The 15,144-nt window shown below is 36.3% G+C and overlaps 2 protein-coding genes and 1 non-coding gene across 3 annotated transcripts; all 3 read left to right on the top strand.

Annotated features, from left to right (window-relative positions):
• The first annotated feature begins 5,649 nt into the window (after positions 1 to 5,649).
• On the top strand, positions 5,650 to 6,570 carry LOC112005278 (probable pectinesterase/pectinesterase inhibitor 41). The gene is given in 5 exon segments (XM_065778062.1): positions 5,650 to 5,976; positions 5,979 to 6,143; positions 6,146 to 6,229; positions 6,232 to 6,249; positions 6,252 to 6,570. Coding segments are annotated over 5 exon segments (660 nt in total). The 5' UTR covers positions 5,650 to 5,717; the 3' UTR covers positions 6,386 to 6,570.
• Positions 6,571 to 10,097: 3,527 nt separating this feature from the next.
• Positions 10,098 to 10,179, top strand: TRNAS-GCU (transfer RNA serine (anticodon GCU)). The gene has a single exon. It is a non-coding gene; the product is annotated as a tRNA-Ser (tRNA).
• A 3,547-nt stretch (positions 10,180 to 13,726) lies between these two features.
• Positions 13,727 to 15,140, top strand: LOC112004955 (mitochondrial uncoupling protein 4). The gene has a single exon (XM_024037195.2). The coding sequence runs from the start codon at positions 13,993 to 13,995 to the stop codon at positions 14,971 to 14,973; it is 981 nt and encodes a 326-aa protein (XP_023892963.2). The 5' UTR covers positions 13,727 to 13,992; the 3' UTR covers positions 14,974 to 15,140.
• The last annotated feature ends 4 nt before the right edge of the window (positions 15,141 to 15,144 follow it).

Genomic DNA, 15,144 nt, shown 5'->3' with positions numbered 1-15,144 from the left:
TACAACCTAGGCATGGTGGGATGGAACGCGAAAAATCTCTCTTTTCTTTATCTTCTTGCCTAGGCATGGTGGAATGGGATGTGTAAAATCTCTCTCTATCTTCTCTTCGAAGTAAGGAAAAACCCTCATGCGATAGTGTAGCCGACGGGTCAGGATATTTTGGCCACTTCAATTGATTCAATAAAAAATTAATCACTTTTTGTCTATCACTCATATAAAACTTCTATCATGCACTTAGCCATTGGAGCCTCCTTGGCCAGCCTCCAAGTTGTAAATTGAGTTTTTTCTTTCTCAGTGGGGTACCTATCAAGTTTTACAGGAATTCATCAATGTTTAGTTATCGTCAAAGTCATTATTATAGTTATGTCTCTTCCCTAAAATTTCACCCACCTACAAAAATCTTATAGCCATGACTATTCTACACACGAATTAAAATTACATTTAAATCCCTATAGCTAGCTTCTTTAAAATAAAAATAGAAACTAAAAGAAAAAATTGGCAAGGTATGTGTTGACCCAACTTGGAAGTTAAATGGATTAAGTTGACCCATTTTTGCTTCGAGTCTAAAATCTCATGTAGGGTTGGGTTTTTTTTCTTATGGTTCGTGTCACGTTAATGGTCCATGTCCAATTTTTGTTTTTAGGTATTAAGAATCCATAGTTGTTGTAAATTTTTGTTGTGATTTTGCTTTTACATCTTAGATTTGGATTTTACTCATGTGATCTAAGCTTTGGTTTTATGTGTCACTTGTGAGCAGGGACCTTTTTTTATAAAAATTCAATGGTTACAAACTTACAATAATAGAAAAAGGGGATTCAAACTCTAGTTCTCCTAATAATGATGTAACAACCTAAGGAAAAGCACTAGCCACATCTGTGCTATACCTCAAAAAGACTAGTCACAATTGAGACTCCTTATAATTGTTAATAAAACCCAGATCTACCTAGTAAATACTCGATGTGGGACTCATCACACACCCACACACATCACACAATCAATCAAATTAAGGCATCTCAAATGAATATCAATATATATTATTGAACTAGAAAGCTCTTCTTTTTTTTTTTTTTTTTTTTGCACATGATTTGATTGTGTTGGGGATATTGGACTTGCTTGATTGTGTTTCTATAAGTTGTTAGAGTTAATTAATTGTGTGAATATATTCAAGTATCAATTAGAAAAAAGATAGAAAGTATGCAGGACAAGAATTAGGATCATTTGTGAACAATTTGGGTATCCCCCCTCTTAAAGCTCCATCAAGAAGAAGAGAAAAGAATTATAAAGACTATGAAAGAAAATATAATAGAAATAACGCATATAAAACATATAAAAAATACAAAAAAGAAGATCAAAAACAGTATAACTTTATAAGAAGAAAACTGATAAAAAAAAACCTATATGTTACAAATGTGGAAAAGTAGGTCATTATAAGAATAATTGCAGAGTCAAAAACAAAATAAATGAACTGAATATAAATGAAGAATTAAAAAATAGATTGTTAAGCATATGATCAAAATCAGAAAGTGATAAAGAATATTAAGATGAATTATTACAACATAGAAAGAAGTAGCTCAGTTGAAAACCTATCCACAGAAAGTGAAAATGGAGTAGAATTATGTGTTTGTAAGAATAAAAATAGGGATAATTACAGATTACCCACCTGTGATTTACCTCGAATTTAACTTATTCACCCGTAGTTTTATTTTTGACACTTTACCCACCTATGCTTCCCTTCGTTACTACTTTGTAACCCACTTCCCTTTCAGACGTTACTCTAACACATTTTTTATCAAAAACAAAACCCAAAATAGATCAAACACTCCTCTCTCTCCCAAACACACTCCCATCCATGTGTACAAATTTTCAACATTTTAAGCTTGGAGAGAGAGAGAGAGAGAGCTCACAGATCACAATGAACACAAAAAAATGTTCCACCATAGGTATGGATTTGGTTTAGAAACGCGATCTTGAGGAAGGCGAATTCCACCGATCTAGCGTCGTCGTCGAGCCCTAGCTCCGCCAAGCCATGCCCCTCTCGGAAGTCTAAATTGGCCAAGGAGAATGCGCCACTGTTCGATCTGACCTCCATCCCCTCCAAATCCAAGCCATTGCTGGCTATGGCAGCCAAATTGAAGAGTCCATTGTCGCGGAGGCCACCTCTTTCAAATTTTCACAAAAGGAAGCTCAGCTTTGAAGGTTATGGGCTCGATGTAGGAAATCGTTAACCGATCTGGTGGCAGATTTGGTGTTTCCGTGGGTTTGGGTTGTTGTTTAGTTTTGAAATTTTCACTTCACTTCACTTCTATTATACCTAGCAAATCAAGTAATTTTTATTCTACTGCTCATGATATTGTGATTTTTTCTGGTGGGTTTATTGTTTAGCTTTGAAACCTTCATCTCTCATATCTCTATTCCCTTGGTCAATCTTTGCCGATCCTCCCCTTGGGTGCTACCAATGTATATCCAATGGCTTTGTGTGAGTGAGATCTTGGATGTTGAAAATCAAAACTTTAGAAATTAAGTACTGGAAATTGTTGATCCTCCCTATTGTCATGTTGTAAACTGTGTTATACTTTGATTTTAATAAATTTCTTAGTTCAGGCACAAAAAATAAGTATAAGGAAGAAGACGAAGAACAGAAGCCTTTGAGAGAAAATATTTGAGTGGTTGATATTTGAGTTCTGTTGGGTGAGAGAGATTTTTAACTGGAAAGTATGGTTAGCGGTTAACCATGATTTCAAACTAAAATCTCTAAATATGCCACTACTCTCTCTCTCTCATGGTTTTGCTTGATTTGATTTGTATTAGTTTTTTGGGTATATGTTCTTCATGTTTGTTTATGTTCTTCATGCTTCTGAATTATAAGAAACCAACACCATATTTTAATCTTGTTTTTCTTTTTTCTTTTTCTTTTTTCTTTTTCTTTTCCTTTTTTTTCTTGCTTTGGGAGGAGAGAGACATAAAACGGGTGTAAAAAGACTTATTTACCCCTCTTTTTTAATAGAGGTGGGTAATAAAGACTAAACGAAAGTAACCTCAGATGGGTAAAGTGTAAAAAATAAACCACGGGTGAGTAAATTAAATTCGGGCTAAACCACAGGTGGGTAATTTGTAATTATCCCATAAAAATATGTGTATGTGTAAGAAACTATAAATACTCTAACAATTAACAAAATAAGAAAATTTTAGTTAATTGACAAAATTGAAGATTAGGAATGGCAACGGGCCGGGTTCGGGCTAGGTTTTTCCATACCGGACCGACCCAACCCACTGGCCAAGACCCGCAGCATAAACCCGACCCGTTTACTAAACAAGTTTTTTTTGGGGCCTGGAATCGGCTTTGCGGGGTCTCGCAGGCCTCATCCAACTAGGCCTAATTCTCGGACCAAATCATGGCCCAATCACAATCAATTTTTTAAGGCCCAGATGCCAAAAATAGTCCAAAAAATAGGCCCAATCAGCTTAAAATAGGAAGGAAAAAAAAAGGGAAAAATCTTACACCAAATCAGCTTGTCAAACACTGGATTGTCATAATGTAAGTTGATAAGATCTTGAGTATAAGTATATGCAAGTGTAAGATTTTTCCTCTCTTTTTTTTTTTCACTTCTTTGCTAATACAGATTTTTCACCATCAAAAAATAAAAAATACAACTCACAATCCCAAACATAAATAGCTTTTTTTTTTTTTTTTTTTTGCTCTTCTTCGTTAATACAAATTTTTTTACTTAAAAAAAAAAAAAACTCAAATCACAAACAGAAAACATAATCAATAAATCTCGAATTCGATTCTTTCGTATCTGATACCGGCGTCGATGTCGTCGAGCGACATACATGCCGCGGCGGTGTGTGTAACTGAGGCTAGGTTGCATAGATCGTCGGAGGGTGGCAGAGATCTTGAGAAAGAGAGAGAGGAGGCGGCTAAGAGGTGAGGTGTAAGCGTGACTATGAGTGTGCTTTTGTGTGAGGGTGAGGCACTGAGTGAGGGTGAGGGAGGCCGTGTGCGTGAGGCAGTGAGTGAGGGTGAGTGAGCTGAAATGAGGGAGTGAGGGTGAGGAGGGACGAGGGAGGCGTGAGCTGCTATTGAAGAAATGAGGGACTTTAGGGTTAGTTATAGCTATATATATATATAGGGGGTTCTTTTGTAATTTCAGGGTAACCAGGTTATATCCGGGCCGGGTTTCGGGTCGGGTTTTGGATTTTTTGATAAAACCCGGACCCGACCCTGACTCGGTTCGATTTTTTTTAAAAAAAAACCCATACCTGACCGTATTCCTAATCGAACCGGGCAAAATCCTGCCCATTAGGGTCAGGCTGGGCTTGGTACCCACGTGCCGGGCAAAAATTGCCATCCCTATTGAAGATCCAGAAATCAAGAAGGAAAATTTAATAAAATTAAGCCAATCAAGCAAACCTGATAAAATAAATGAAAACAAACATGAGCTAGACATGGCTTGCATATTAATGAAGCCTATAATATTGACATATACATAAACTTTTTTACTTACACATATTTTCACAACACTTAAACAACGATACTAGAAATCTCTTACTATAAGAGGAGTTTTGTGTTACATTCAAAAAACTCCATAAGGGTTATGTGTGACACAATTAATGAGTTACACATAAAATAATACCATAAAGGGAATAAGTATTACACTTAAAACTTAAATGGGATTTCATAAACAAGAAATCATAAAAGGATTTTGTTTACTTTCTCCAAAATTTTATGAAAAATCTTTTTAACTTGAAATGAATCTATTTAATGGTCTAAATTAAATATTACAAACTAAAATTGTATCTATTTATTACAATAATATTTATTTGTTTTCCCCTGTTCCACTATATATATTAGCCTAATGAGCTAACTAAACCAATCATTCACACTCCTCAAACTCAGATTCCCCTAGTCCACAACAATGACTTCTTCTAATAAGCTCTTGTACTCTCTCATTCTCGTTCTTTCTTTTCTTAGCTCTCCATCTTTTGCTGATGACCCTCTGAACACTCCTGTCTCTTCAGGAACCATTTGCAAGTCTACCCCAGATCCTGCTTTTTGCAAATCTGTGCTGCCTAATAACCACACGGCCAATGTCTACGACTATGGCAGGTTTTCAGTCCATAAATCACTATCCCAATCCTACAAGTTTCTTAAATTAGTGGACAAGTACCTTGGACACAGTTCCACTTTGTCAAGAACCGCAATCCTTGCTCTTAAGGATTGTCATTCACTTGCTGAGCTGAACATAAACTTTTTATCAAGCTCTTTTGATACTGTGAGTAACACTAATGGCACTCTATCCAGCTCCAAAGCTGAGGACATCCAAACCTTGCTTAGTGCCATTTTAACCAACCAAGATACTTGCTTACTTGTCAATCGCAACAAACAAGCCTTATTTGTTGATGATTGAGATGGTATTAATCAAACAATAATCACAGGCAAACGAAGCGTGGTAGACGGGTGGACAACTATGAGCTCTGCAACTTTCAGTTAGTACCAAGTATCAAAAACTTGAATTACTTATACACCATATTCTATACACTTTAGCTTAACTTTTTAAATTTTGAGGTACCAAAATAAAACATATGTACACCAAATTTCAGTAATAAAAAGTATAATTTACTCTAAATTTTATGTTATTATCAACATTTGTCATCACTGTTTTAGATGTTAATAAGCTTTACATCAATGTTGCATTGCAGCTGTGAGAGGAGGGTTTATGGCAATGAACATTACTTTCCGTAATACAGCAGGAGCAATCAAGCAGCAAGCCGTTGCTGTACTAAACATGGCTGATTTGTCCACATTTTTTAGCTGCAGCGTTGAAGCGTACCAAGACACCTTATATGCACATTCACTAAGGCAATTCTATAGAGATTGTGATATCTATGGGACAGTAGATTTCATATTTGGAAACGCTGCTGCTGTTTTCCAAAACAACAACTTCTATGCCCGGTTGCCAATGAAAGGACAATTCAATCCATCACTGCTCAAGGCCGAACAGACCCAAATCAAAACACGGGTATTTCAATCCATAATTGTACAATTAGAGCTGCTGATGATTTGGCTTCAAGCAATTTCCCAGTGAAGACATATCTAGGGAGGCCATGGAAGCAGTATTCTAGGACAGTTTATGTGCAATCTTTCATGATAGTTTGGTAGAACCTGCTGGTTGGCATGATTGGAATGGAGATTTTGGGCTAGACACATTATATTATGCTGAGTATAATAATAGAGGCCTGGTTCCAACACTACAAAAGAGTTTCATGGCCTGGCTACCATGTGATTAATGCTACAGATGCTGCTAATTTTACTGTTTCCAACTTCTTGCTTGGGGATCATTGGTTGCCTCAAACTGGCGTGCCTTACAATGGTGGCTTAATATGAGCAACGCTTTGGATATAGCTAGTTTCATGTCATTTACTTAGTGAGTTACAATGTTTGTAATGCCCAATCTTTCCAACACAAAGTTGGTTATGTATTTTGGGAAGTATTCATAGCAAAACCACACTTGTCAGTATATAAATCATGATCTTCCTCCATCAAAAAAAAAAATAATAATAATAATATGATCTTCCTTTTTGTGGTAATAATCTATTGTATTTTAGCAGTTATTATGCTAAAGAAAATGTCTTTTAAAAAATTGTGTATTAATTAGTAGTGGCATTCAGACTTTGATTCAAGACCAAAAATGCCCATAAGTTAGGTCAAATCAATAAAGGTAGGTGTTGATTCTCTTACAAGGTCCGATGAAAGCTGCACACGTCTATATAATCTATTAAACAAAAACCCGATGAAGAATCTAATTAGATTTTAATTTTTTTTAAGTAAGTCTAATCACATAACAAATTTCATACAAACATTTTTCATAATTATTAAGCTGATAGGTTGATATTGGTATACAATAAAAGTAATAACAATGGTAATACTAATCACAATATGTTACCTCAACATACTGTGAAAAAAAAAAATNCATTTTAACCAACCAAGATACTTGCTTGGATGGCCTCAAAGCCACAGCTTCAGCTTGGAGTGTGAAAAAAGGTCTCTCAGTCCCACTCTCTAATGACACTAAATTGTACAGTGTCTCTCTAGCTCTTTTTACCCAAGGTTGGGTTCCAGAAAGAAGAATGGGAAAACATGGCACCCAAAGAAGAAGCATATCAATAAGTCAGTGATTTATGAGTCAATGAGTCGGAGAAAACTCATTCATATAGGTAAGGATGAACAGGTTTTGGTAAGAGAAATGGTGGTTGTGAACAAAAATGGAGGTGGGAATTTCACCACCATCAATGATGCCATTAATGCGGCACCAAATAACTCTGCTGCTAGTGATGGATACTTCTTGATTTATGTCACTGCTGGTGTTTACCAAGAGTACTTGTCAATCGCAACAAACAAGCCTTATTTGTTGATGATTGAAGATGGTATTAATCAAACAAATATATATATATATATATAATATTTATTGTGTCTAAGTATTTTTGTTTAATTATACTATAATTTTGTACCAAGTGTTATTCTAATTACACTCTATTTTGATGTCAAGTATCCTTCTCATTACGTTTTAAATATTTTCAAATGTCTGTATTAAACTCATGCATATAAATTTATAAAGTATTAAAAAATTTTAAAAAAAAAAGAAAAAAAAAAGAAAAAGAAAACACTCAACTAGAGTTTATAATGCTTATATTCGTTTTTTGATAATACCCAATCTTCATTAAACAACAAGAGAAGCAGCATCTTTTCCCAATTGCTTGACAACAACAAGAGGAAGGGAGTATTTGTTACAATATCCAAAAAACCTATGAGTAGCAGCAAATTTAGTAAGGGAACGTGCAACACAATTAGCATCTTTCCTAACCCAACTAAAAATACACTCAACAAAACCTTTGCTGAGCTCAACCACTAACAAAATGATGTAAATAGACCACTCAGTAGAGGATAACCTGAATTTAAAGCATCAACAACACATTGCCTAGAATCTTTTTCCACAATAATATTCTTAAGTTCCTCAGAGTGTGCAATCTGTAGTGTCCAAAGAAAAGCTGCAGCTTTGGCCTATAGAGGGTTACACAAGACATTCTATTTTGTCCAAGTACCTCACCAAAAACTTTTCGAGCTACTATAGCCAAAGTAGTGAAAGTATTTGTGACAATAGCATCAACATTGAGCCTGACTACATTTGACGGACAGAGCAATCTACAACCTTTTCCCTTTGAAAAGCAAGCGTTTCTAAGATTCCAAATGGCCATGAGTAAGGAGCATTGATTGGCCTCCTCCTTGGATTGGTAACACTTTTTTTAAGAAAGTTTCAACCTATGACGTCTGCTCTTGGTAATAACTTTTTATCATCAGACCAAAATATCAATCAGTTTTTGGTGTAGGCGAGAATTGAACTCTAGATCTCTTATATAACCATCAGAGACTTTACTAATTGAGCTAATTAGAACTCACTCCTTGGATGGGTAAAACTAAGCAAGAAGATCCACTACCAGTTTAATGACATCTACATGGTTGTTTATATCTAGATTGTCACTTCTAATTCCAAAGGGACCTCCAATCCATATAGCTCTTTTGCCACATGACCATATAAGAACAAATGAGAATAGTCCTCTACACAAGCATTACATAAACTGCAAGATTTGTTAGACGTCGCCCCCAATTCTCTATCCCAGCTTCTCCTTTGTAGGCATCATGTCTGATCTTAGCCTCAATAGGAACATTTTAACTCTATCATGAACTTTTAGCTTCCATAGTTTGTTCCATGGTAGAGGTTGGGTAGTTATACAGATTTTACAATACGTACATATGTATATATAAAAGTTAGTGGTCATAAATTAGTTATAATCCTTTGAATACGAGTCTTTTCATTAACAACCATGAGCCACTCCTTTCCACTTCTCCAAAAAAAAAAGACAACAGCCCTCGTTGCTGTGCTTTACTGTTGTTGATAATCCAATCTAATCTTATGCAATATAAAGTACTTTGAACGCCAAATTAATTAATTCATGTTTTTTCTAAAACAAAAGAAGAACATTTTAATATTCTCACGTTTGCAATCTTATAGGAATTAAATTCCTGCATTCGTGTGGGGGAATCGTCCCAGAAAAAAGTTGGAGGCCAATAGTCCTTTGCAAGTCTGATTTAAATTGGGAAAATGAATCATCAACCAAATGTGGCTCTAAAAGGATAGGGAAACAGTGTATCATTTTAATTTCCACTAAGTAGTCATGACTCTTCTATGGTCTATAGACTTTGTAGACAAAGAACATAAAAAAGATTGACATGATGTTTAATGGTACTAGGGATGGCAACTAATAAGTGTAGAGTAAAGTCGGTAGAGTAAAACTAGCTCATGTGTATTCCCGACTCTTATCCCCTCTTCAAGGTGGAAAAAACTTACACAGGATATAAAATTAAATGATAAAGATGAGAGAGAAAATAGAGGAGTGCCGTGAGAGTGCTAAGATAGAATAAGACAAGTGTTTTGAAGATAATAAAAGAGTTTTTATAAAAATAAATAAATTTTAAATATGATATGTATACAAAATTAAATTATTTATACACACTCTACCACCTAGGCGTGGTGGGATTGGACGTATAAAACCTCTCTTTTCTTTATCTTCTTACCTAGACATGGTGGAATGAGATATGTAAAATCTCTTTTTGCTCTATCTTCTCTTCGAAGTAAGGAAAAACCCTAATACGATATTTTGGCCATTTCAATTGGTTCAATTTTTTTTTTACTTTTTTGAGAAACAAAGACACACACAATGGGGGAGGGAATGACTCATTCCGAATGAGTACAATTTTTTAGATTTGTCTGTCTGTTTCATTTCATTTTTTAGGGCTTTGGGTGTTAGAGAAAGAGACTGAGTAGTTAAGGTTGGGCTTTATGGTTTCTCTTTCATAGGCCCAGACAAGTTGGACTATGAAATGATGTGTGGCAGTCGGTTGCCTTAGCCCAATAGACACACCCATTTATTAGACTGAGTTAACAGCTCCCTTGGGCTTTTATTAAATGATTGAGAAGCCGGGAAAATAGGCCATCGTATATGGTTAAGAAATTAAGATTTCACTAAGTGACAACTGTGTAGTCGCTTTGGCCGAGTGGTTAAGGCGTGTGCCTGCTAAGTACATGGGGTTTCCCCGCGAGAGTTCGAATCTCTCAGGCGACGAGTTTTTGCACAAAAACAATTAGGTGTTTATTTTTCATAGAAACTAGTCGACTACAGCACCGCAAATTCCAAACTTGTTTTATAGTATATCACTATGAATTATTATGCCTATTTTGTCGGTCAGATTTAAATTAAAATTTCATTTTGATATGAACATATCATGTGATGGATCTAGTTTAATGTTTCAGCTACCTCAATAATGTTGCATATGCATTTCCCCATCAGTTTCCTATCCCAAACTTTAATTTGCGTTGGAATTGGCCAATGAGAAATTTGAGGAAATGTTTCTTCCTAGTCAAATCCAAGCGTTTTGTTTAATATATATATATATATATATCAGCATTAATTATGTCTAGAATTTCAGTTTCAATTTAAAATTTTCATCTTGATGTTTTAACTACTATTATATATCACATATAATATGAATATATATCATGTTAGGGATCCAACCCGGTAGTTCAAACCTCTATAATATTGTTGCATATTCCTATCAGTTTCCTTCCCACCCCACCACCCCAAACTTTAAGCAAATTTAATTTGCATTGAAATTGACCACAACTTTTGACTTACTAATAATTGAATTTGTTGAAATGGATGATGGTCTCCATTTCACATTAACACGCACAAGAAAAATAAAGTAAGGGTGCTCTCTCGATGGTCAATTGGTCCTCTTAAAAATTTAAATGTCTTATTCAAGTGGTCTATAAGTTTATGAAATCTTGGAAGTGACAATTCAATAATAATGGTAATTTTTGTAGTATTTTATGTTTGTGGTTCGAACTTCACATCTACATTCACCCGTCCAGTATCCACCTTAAAAAAGTTTACAAAATCCTCAATCTAGCTACACCATGCCTGACAAAAGCATTAGCACGATTGTTTGTTTTCAATGGTGCACCTGTCTCAAGAAGTCAAGATAGATTTACTGTCATACTTCTATTATGAATTAATCTCATTGAAAAAAGTATCACTTTTCACTTGTCCTTTTAGACTTAAGTGACCATTCCTAATTTCCTCCCTCACTTCCCACTTTCCCCCACAACTTTCTTCCCCAGATAGGCCAAAGTATCCGACCAAATCCTGTAGATCTGCATCAAAAGTAACTATTATCTAATATGAGTTCGATCACAAAAATCAAGATTCCTAGTCTCTCTTGGTGGACATGAACTGGCATCTGCATTGTGCTTGACCCAAAATTACATACCCCCAAAGATTATATTTCACGCGGAGAACAAAAATATTTGATAATTTTGTGCGTTGAGTGTATTTTAATTTTAGAGGTACACAGCTTATTTTGGGTTCTTTGTGTTGATCTTTTTCTAGAAATGTGCTGTTGGGCAGGTTTTAGTTAGCTCACAAAGTGCTTGACGTTGTCTTAGTTTAATGATAAAGAGCACATTCATTAGAAAGAAACACTATAGACTGAAACACAATAAATAAAAAATTAATAATAAACATCAGAAACAAACGCCATAAGTTGAAACACTATAAAAAAATATTTTAAAATATCTTTAAAAAAAAGAAAAAAAAAAGGAAAGAGGAAATATGTTGTTGGATGGTACCAAAAGTTTATTCCCATAATTTATACATAAAATAATTATTACTTAGTCATATCTAAAGTAAAAATCCGAGGCATCTTCTAAATATTACAGTCTTGTATGCCATTTTATTCCTTTTCCACAAGTGGGAACAATTCTGAACATACATGGGAGAAGCTCTAGAAACTTTAAAAGAAAAAGAAAGAAGTCAAAAAAATTGGGTAATTGATTTTCCATTCCACCCAATGGTGGGCTTGCTCTTGTCTACCAATATGGGCCACAAAAATGACAATTAGTGCTTTTGGACCGTATCTTATAAACTTGAGGTTGGAATGGGAGATGCCCCACTTATTTTTCCTCTCCTAACATTTATAATGGTTTCCCATTAACGCTAGGAAATGTGGCTTGAAAACTTCCACGAATGGATAAGTGTGATGTTGTTCAAATTTTGTCTCTATGTACCAAAAACACGAATCCTACACCACCCTCTTTAAAGATTTTTTTAGTTATGAAGCATTCCCAACTAAGCCTCTTTGTCACATGCCCATCTAACCCTTTTTTTTCCCCTCTTAAATTTATTTAAAATATTTTTTTTTTCTTACAGAAAATTGAACGGCTAGATTGGTCACCCCCAATATTTGTATTGTTATGAAGAGAGAGAGAGAGAGAAATGAAAAAAAAAACAACAACAACAACAACAATTTGGATTAAACGAAGATTTTTTTAAAATTTTTAAACCTGCAGTGTTAGTTAAATATGGATTTATACTTTTAACTTGTTTTGACCAGTTACAAGCTAGCCAATGCTGACTCCAACCAAATGGCTAGTCCGAAAGAAGCAAAGTCTATTTCTCTATATATAACTAAATCCTATTGGAGTATATAAAATATTTTAAAACAATTGACCAGAAGTGTACTTTAACTTCCTCAGCGTCGAAGTAGAAGGTAATTCTTTGAAAGTTATATAGGCAGTCAATAGCCCAAAGTCCAATAGAACTCAGCTGGGTCATATTATAAATGATATTCAGAGAATTGGTGCTAGCATGCAAACTTGTAGTTTTATTCATACCCGTAGGGGGTAATAGGTTGGCCCACTTCCTTGCAAAGAGAACAGTTCTAGCTGCTGGATACTAATGCGTGGTTAAAATAACTGCCACAAGACTTGGTTGTCATTTTGATTTATCTTAATAAAATTGACTTACCTTTTTCTTAAAAAAAAAAATCCATGATGTTATTAATAAAATGGTCAAACTTAAGCATGATTTATATTATGCTTTCCAATCAAATCTAAATACATAATTATATTAACTTTAATAATTGTTATTAAGCATATAGTCTACATGCTTCTAAAAAAAAATTCTATATGTTTTTGAAAGAACCGGAGTGGGGTCTACAATAATTCTAATACAAATTTGATTGAAAATAAGACTGAACAAATTCTTAACACTTTGTGGAAGAACATATTCTGAAATTTCTAATTCAGGCCAAATTGACATTCTCATTAATTTAAGTTAGAAATTTATGGCGTGCAAGTAACACATTTCTCTTTCGGTTCTCAAAATGATTAATAGGCAATACCGAATTGGTCTTGGACTCCTAAAGCCCAATTGACCGTTTAATCATTCACTTGCCGGCCTTTTTCCTCCGTCCGTTTATTAAGACCAAAAAATAAAAATTCCCATGATTTTATATTTTACTTTTTAAACGTTTAGACTGGCTCCTATAATTTCGGATCCATTTGGGTTCGGTCAATAAACACACGCTTATGACTCATGAGTCACGAGTCATTAAGCCACTGTGGACCTAACTTAGTAGTAACAACCAACAACATTTAATTTGGTTTCGTTGTAATAAAAAGTCTAGGGCATCACTTGGGCCCCCACCGAACGCGTTATAGTTCCTTCTAAGACCCAGCTTGCGCCGTGGCCGCGTATCCAATTTCTTTTTTTCTTTTCTTTTTTTTCTTACTCTCTCTCTCCTCCCACAAAACCATATATATATACACTCCAACTCTCTTGGCCTCCAAACACAACAGAAACCCATTTTTCTCTTACATCATATGTCTCAAAGACCTAGCGTTCCTCACTCCTCCACCATCGCCTTCGGCATCCATTCCCATCTCCTGGTCTCCAGTGAGATGAACCCCAGTTCCAACTGGTCCTAATTACACTCTTTGATTCCCATATCGGTATTCATCGTACCCAGTGCACAAAACTCTCGTTTAATTTCTCTAGACATTTCTAGAACACACGAAGTTCTCATTTTTACGTGCAATTATGGGTGTCAAGGGATTTGTCGAGGGTGGCATTGCATCCATTGTCGCAGGATGTTCCACTCACCCACTAGATCTAATCAAAGTCCGCATGCAACTCCAGGGTGAGAAAGTTCACGCGCCTAACCCCCAGCCAATCCACAATCTCCGTCCGGCTTTCGCCTTCCACAACCTCCACGTCCCACACGCGCCATCTCTCCCACTGCCACCGCCGCCGCCTCCACGCGCTTCCGCTGGACCCATTTCCGTGGGCATGAAAATCGTCCAAACCGAAGGCCTCGCCGCCTTGTACTCCGGCGTCTCCGCCACCGTTCTCCGCCAAACACTCTACTCCACCACCAGAATGGGCCTCTACGACGTGCTCAAAACCAAGTGGGCCCACAATGAAACGGGCCACTTCTCACTGCCTCACAAAATCGGAGCCGGCTTGATAGCCGGCGCTATCGGCGCGGCTGTTGGGAACCCAGCCGACGTGGCGATGGTTCGAATGCAAGCCGACGGTCGGCTCCCGATGGCTCAGCGCCGAAACTACAAGGGCGTGACCGACGCTATCTCCCAAATGGCTAAGCAAGAAGGCGTGGCTAGCTTGTGGCGCGGCTCGGCTCTAACGGTAAACCGAGCCATGATCGTGACGGCTTCGCAGCTGGCCTCGTACGACCAGTTTAAGGAAATGATAATCGAGAACCACGTCATGAACGACGGACTCGGGACGCACGTGACGGCGAGTTTCGCGGCGGGTTTCGTGGCGTCCGTTGCGTCGAATCCGGTCGACGTGATCAAGACGCGTGTCATGAACATGAAGGTGGAGCCCGGGTCGGTCGCACCGTACAGTGGGGCCCTAGATTGTGCTCTGAAGACTGTGAGAGCTGAGGGACCCATGGCCCTTTATAAAGGGTTCATACCCACAATTTCTAGGCAAGGGCCTTTTACTGTGGTTCTGTTTGTGACACTTGAGCAAGTTAGGAAGTTGCTTAAGGAGTTTTGAAAACTTTATGGCTTTTTATTTTTAAAAAAAAAATGATGTTGACGAAGAATGCAGGGAATTAGAGATCTACTACTATTACTACTTTGAATAAATCATATGATTTTTTATATCTATTTTTGTAGTAGAGGATTTTAAGGTTTATCAAATTGGATTGTCGTTTTAATATTTGTT

Source organism: Quercus suber, unplaced genomic scaffold (assembly GCF_002906115.3).
Source record: "Quercus suber isolate HL8 unplaced genomic scaffold, Cork oak 2.0 scaffold_172, whole genome shotgun sequence".
NCBI lineage: Eukaryota > Viridiplantae > Streptophyta > Magnoliopsida > Fagales > Fagaceae > Quercus > Quercus suber.
Note: the sequence above shows the minus strand (reverse complement) of the source record. Positions and strands in the feature narration are given on the sequence as shown.

Coding starts and splice junctions, on each gene's coding strand:
- LOC112004955 (XM_024037195.2), top strand. CDS start 13,993: ATGGGTGTCAAGGGATTTGTCGAGGGTGGCATTGCATCCATTGTCGCA.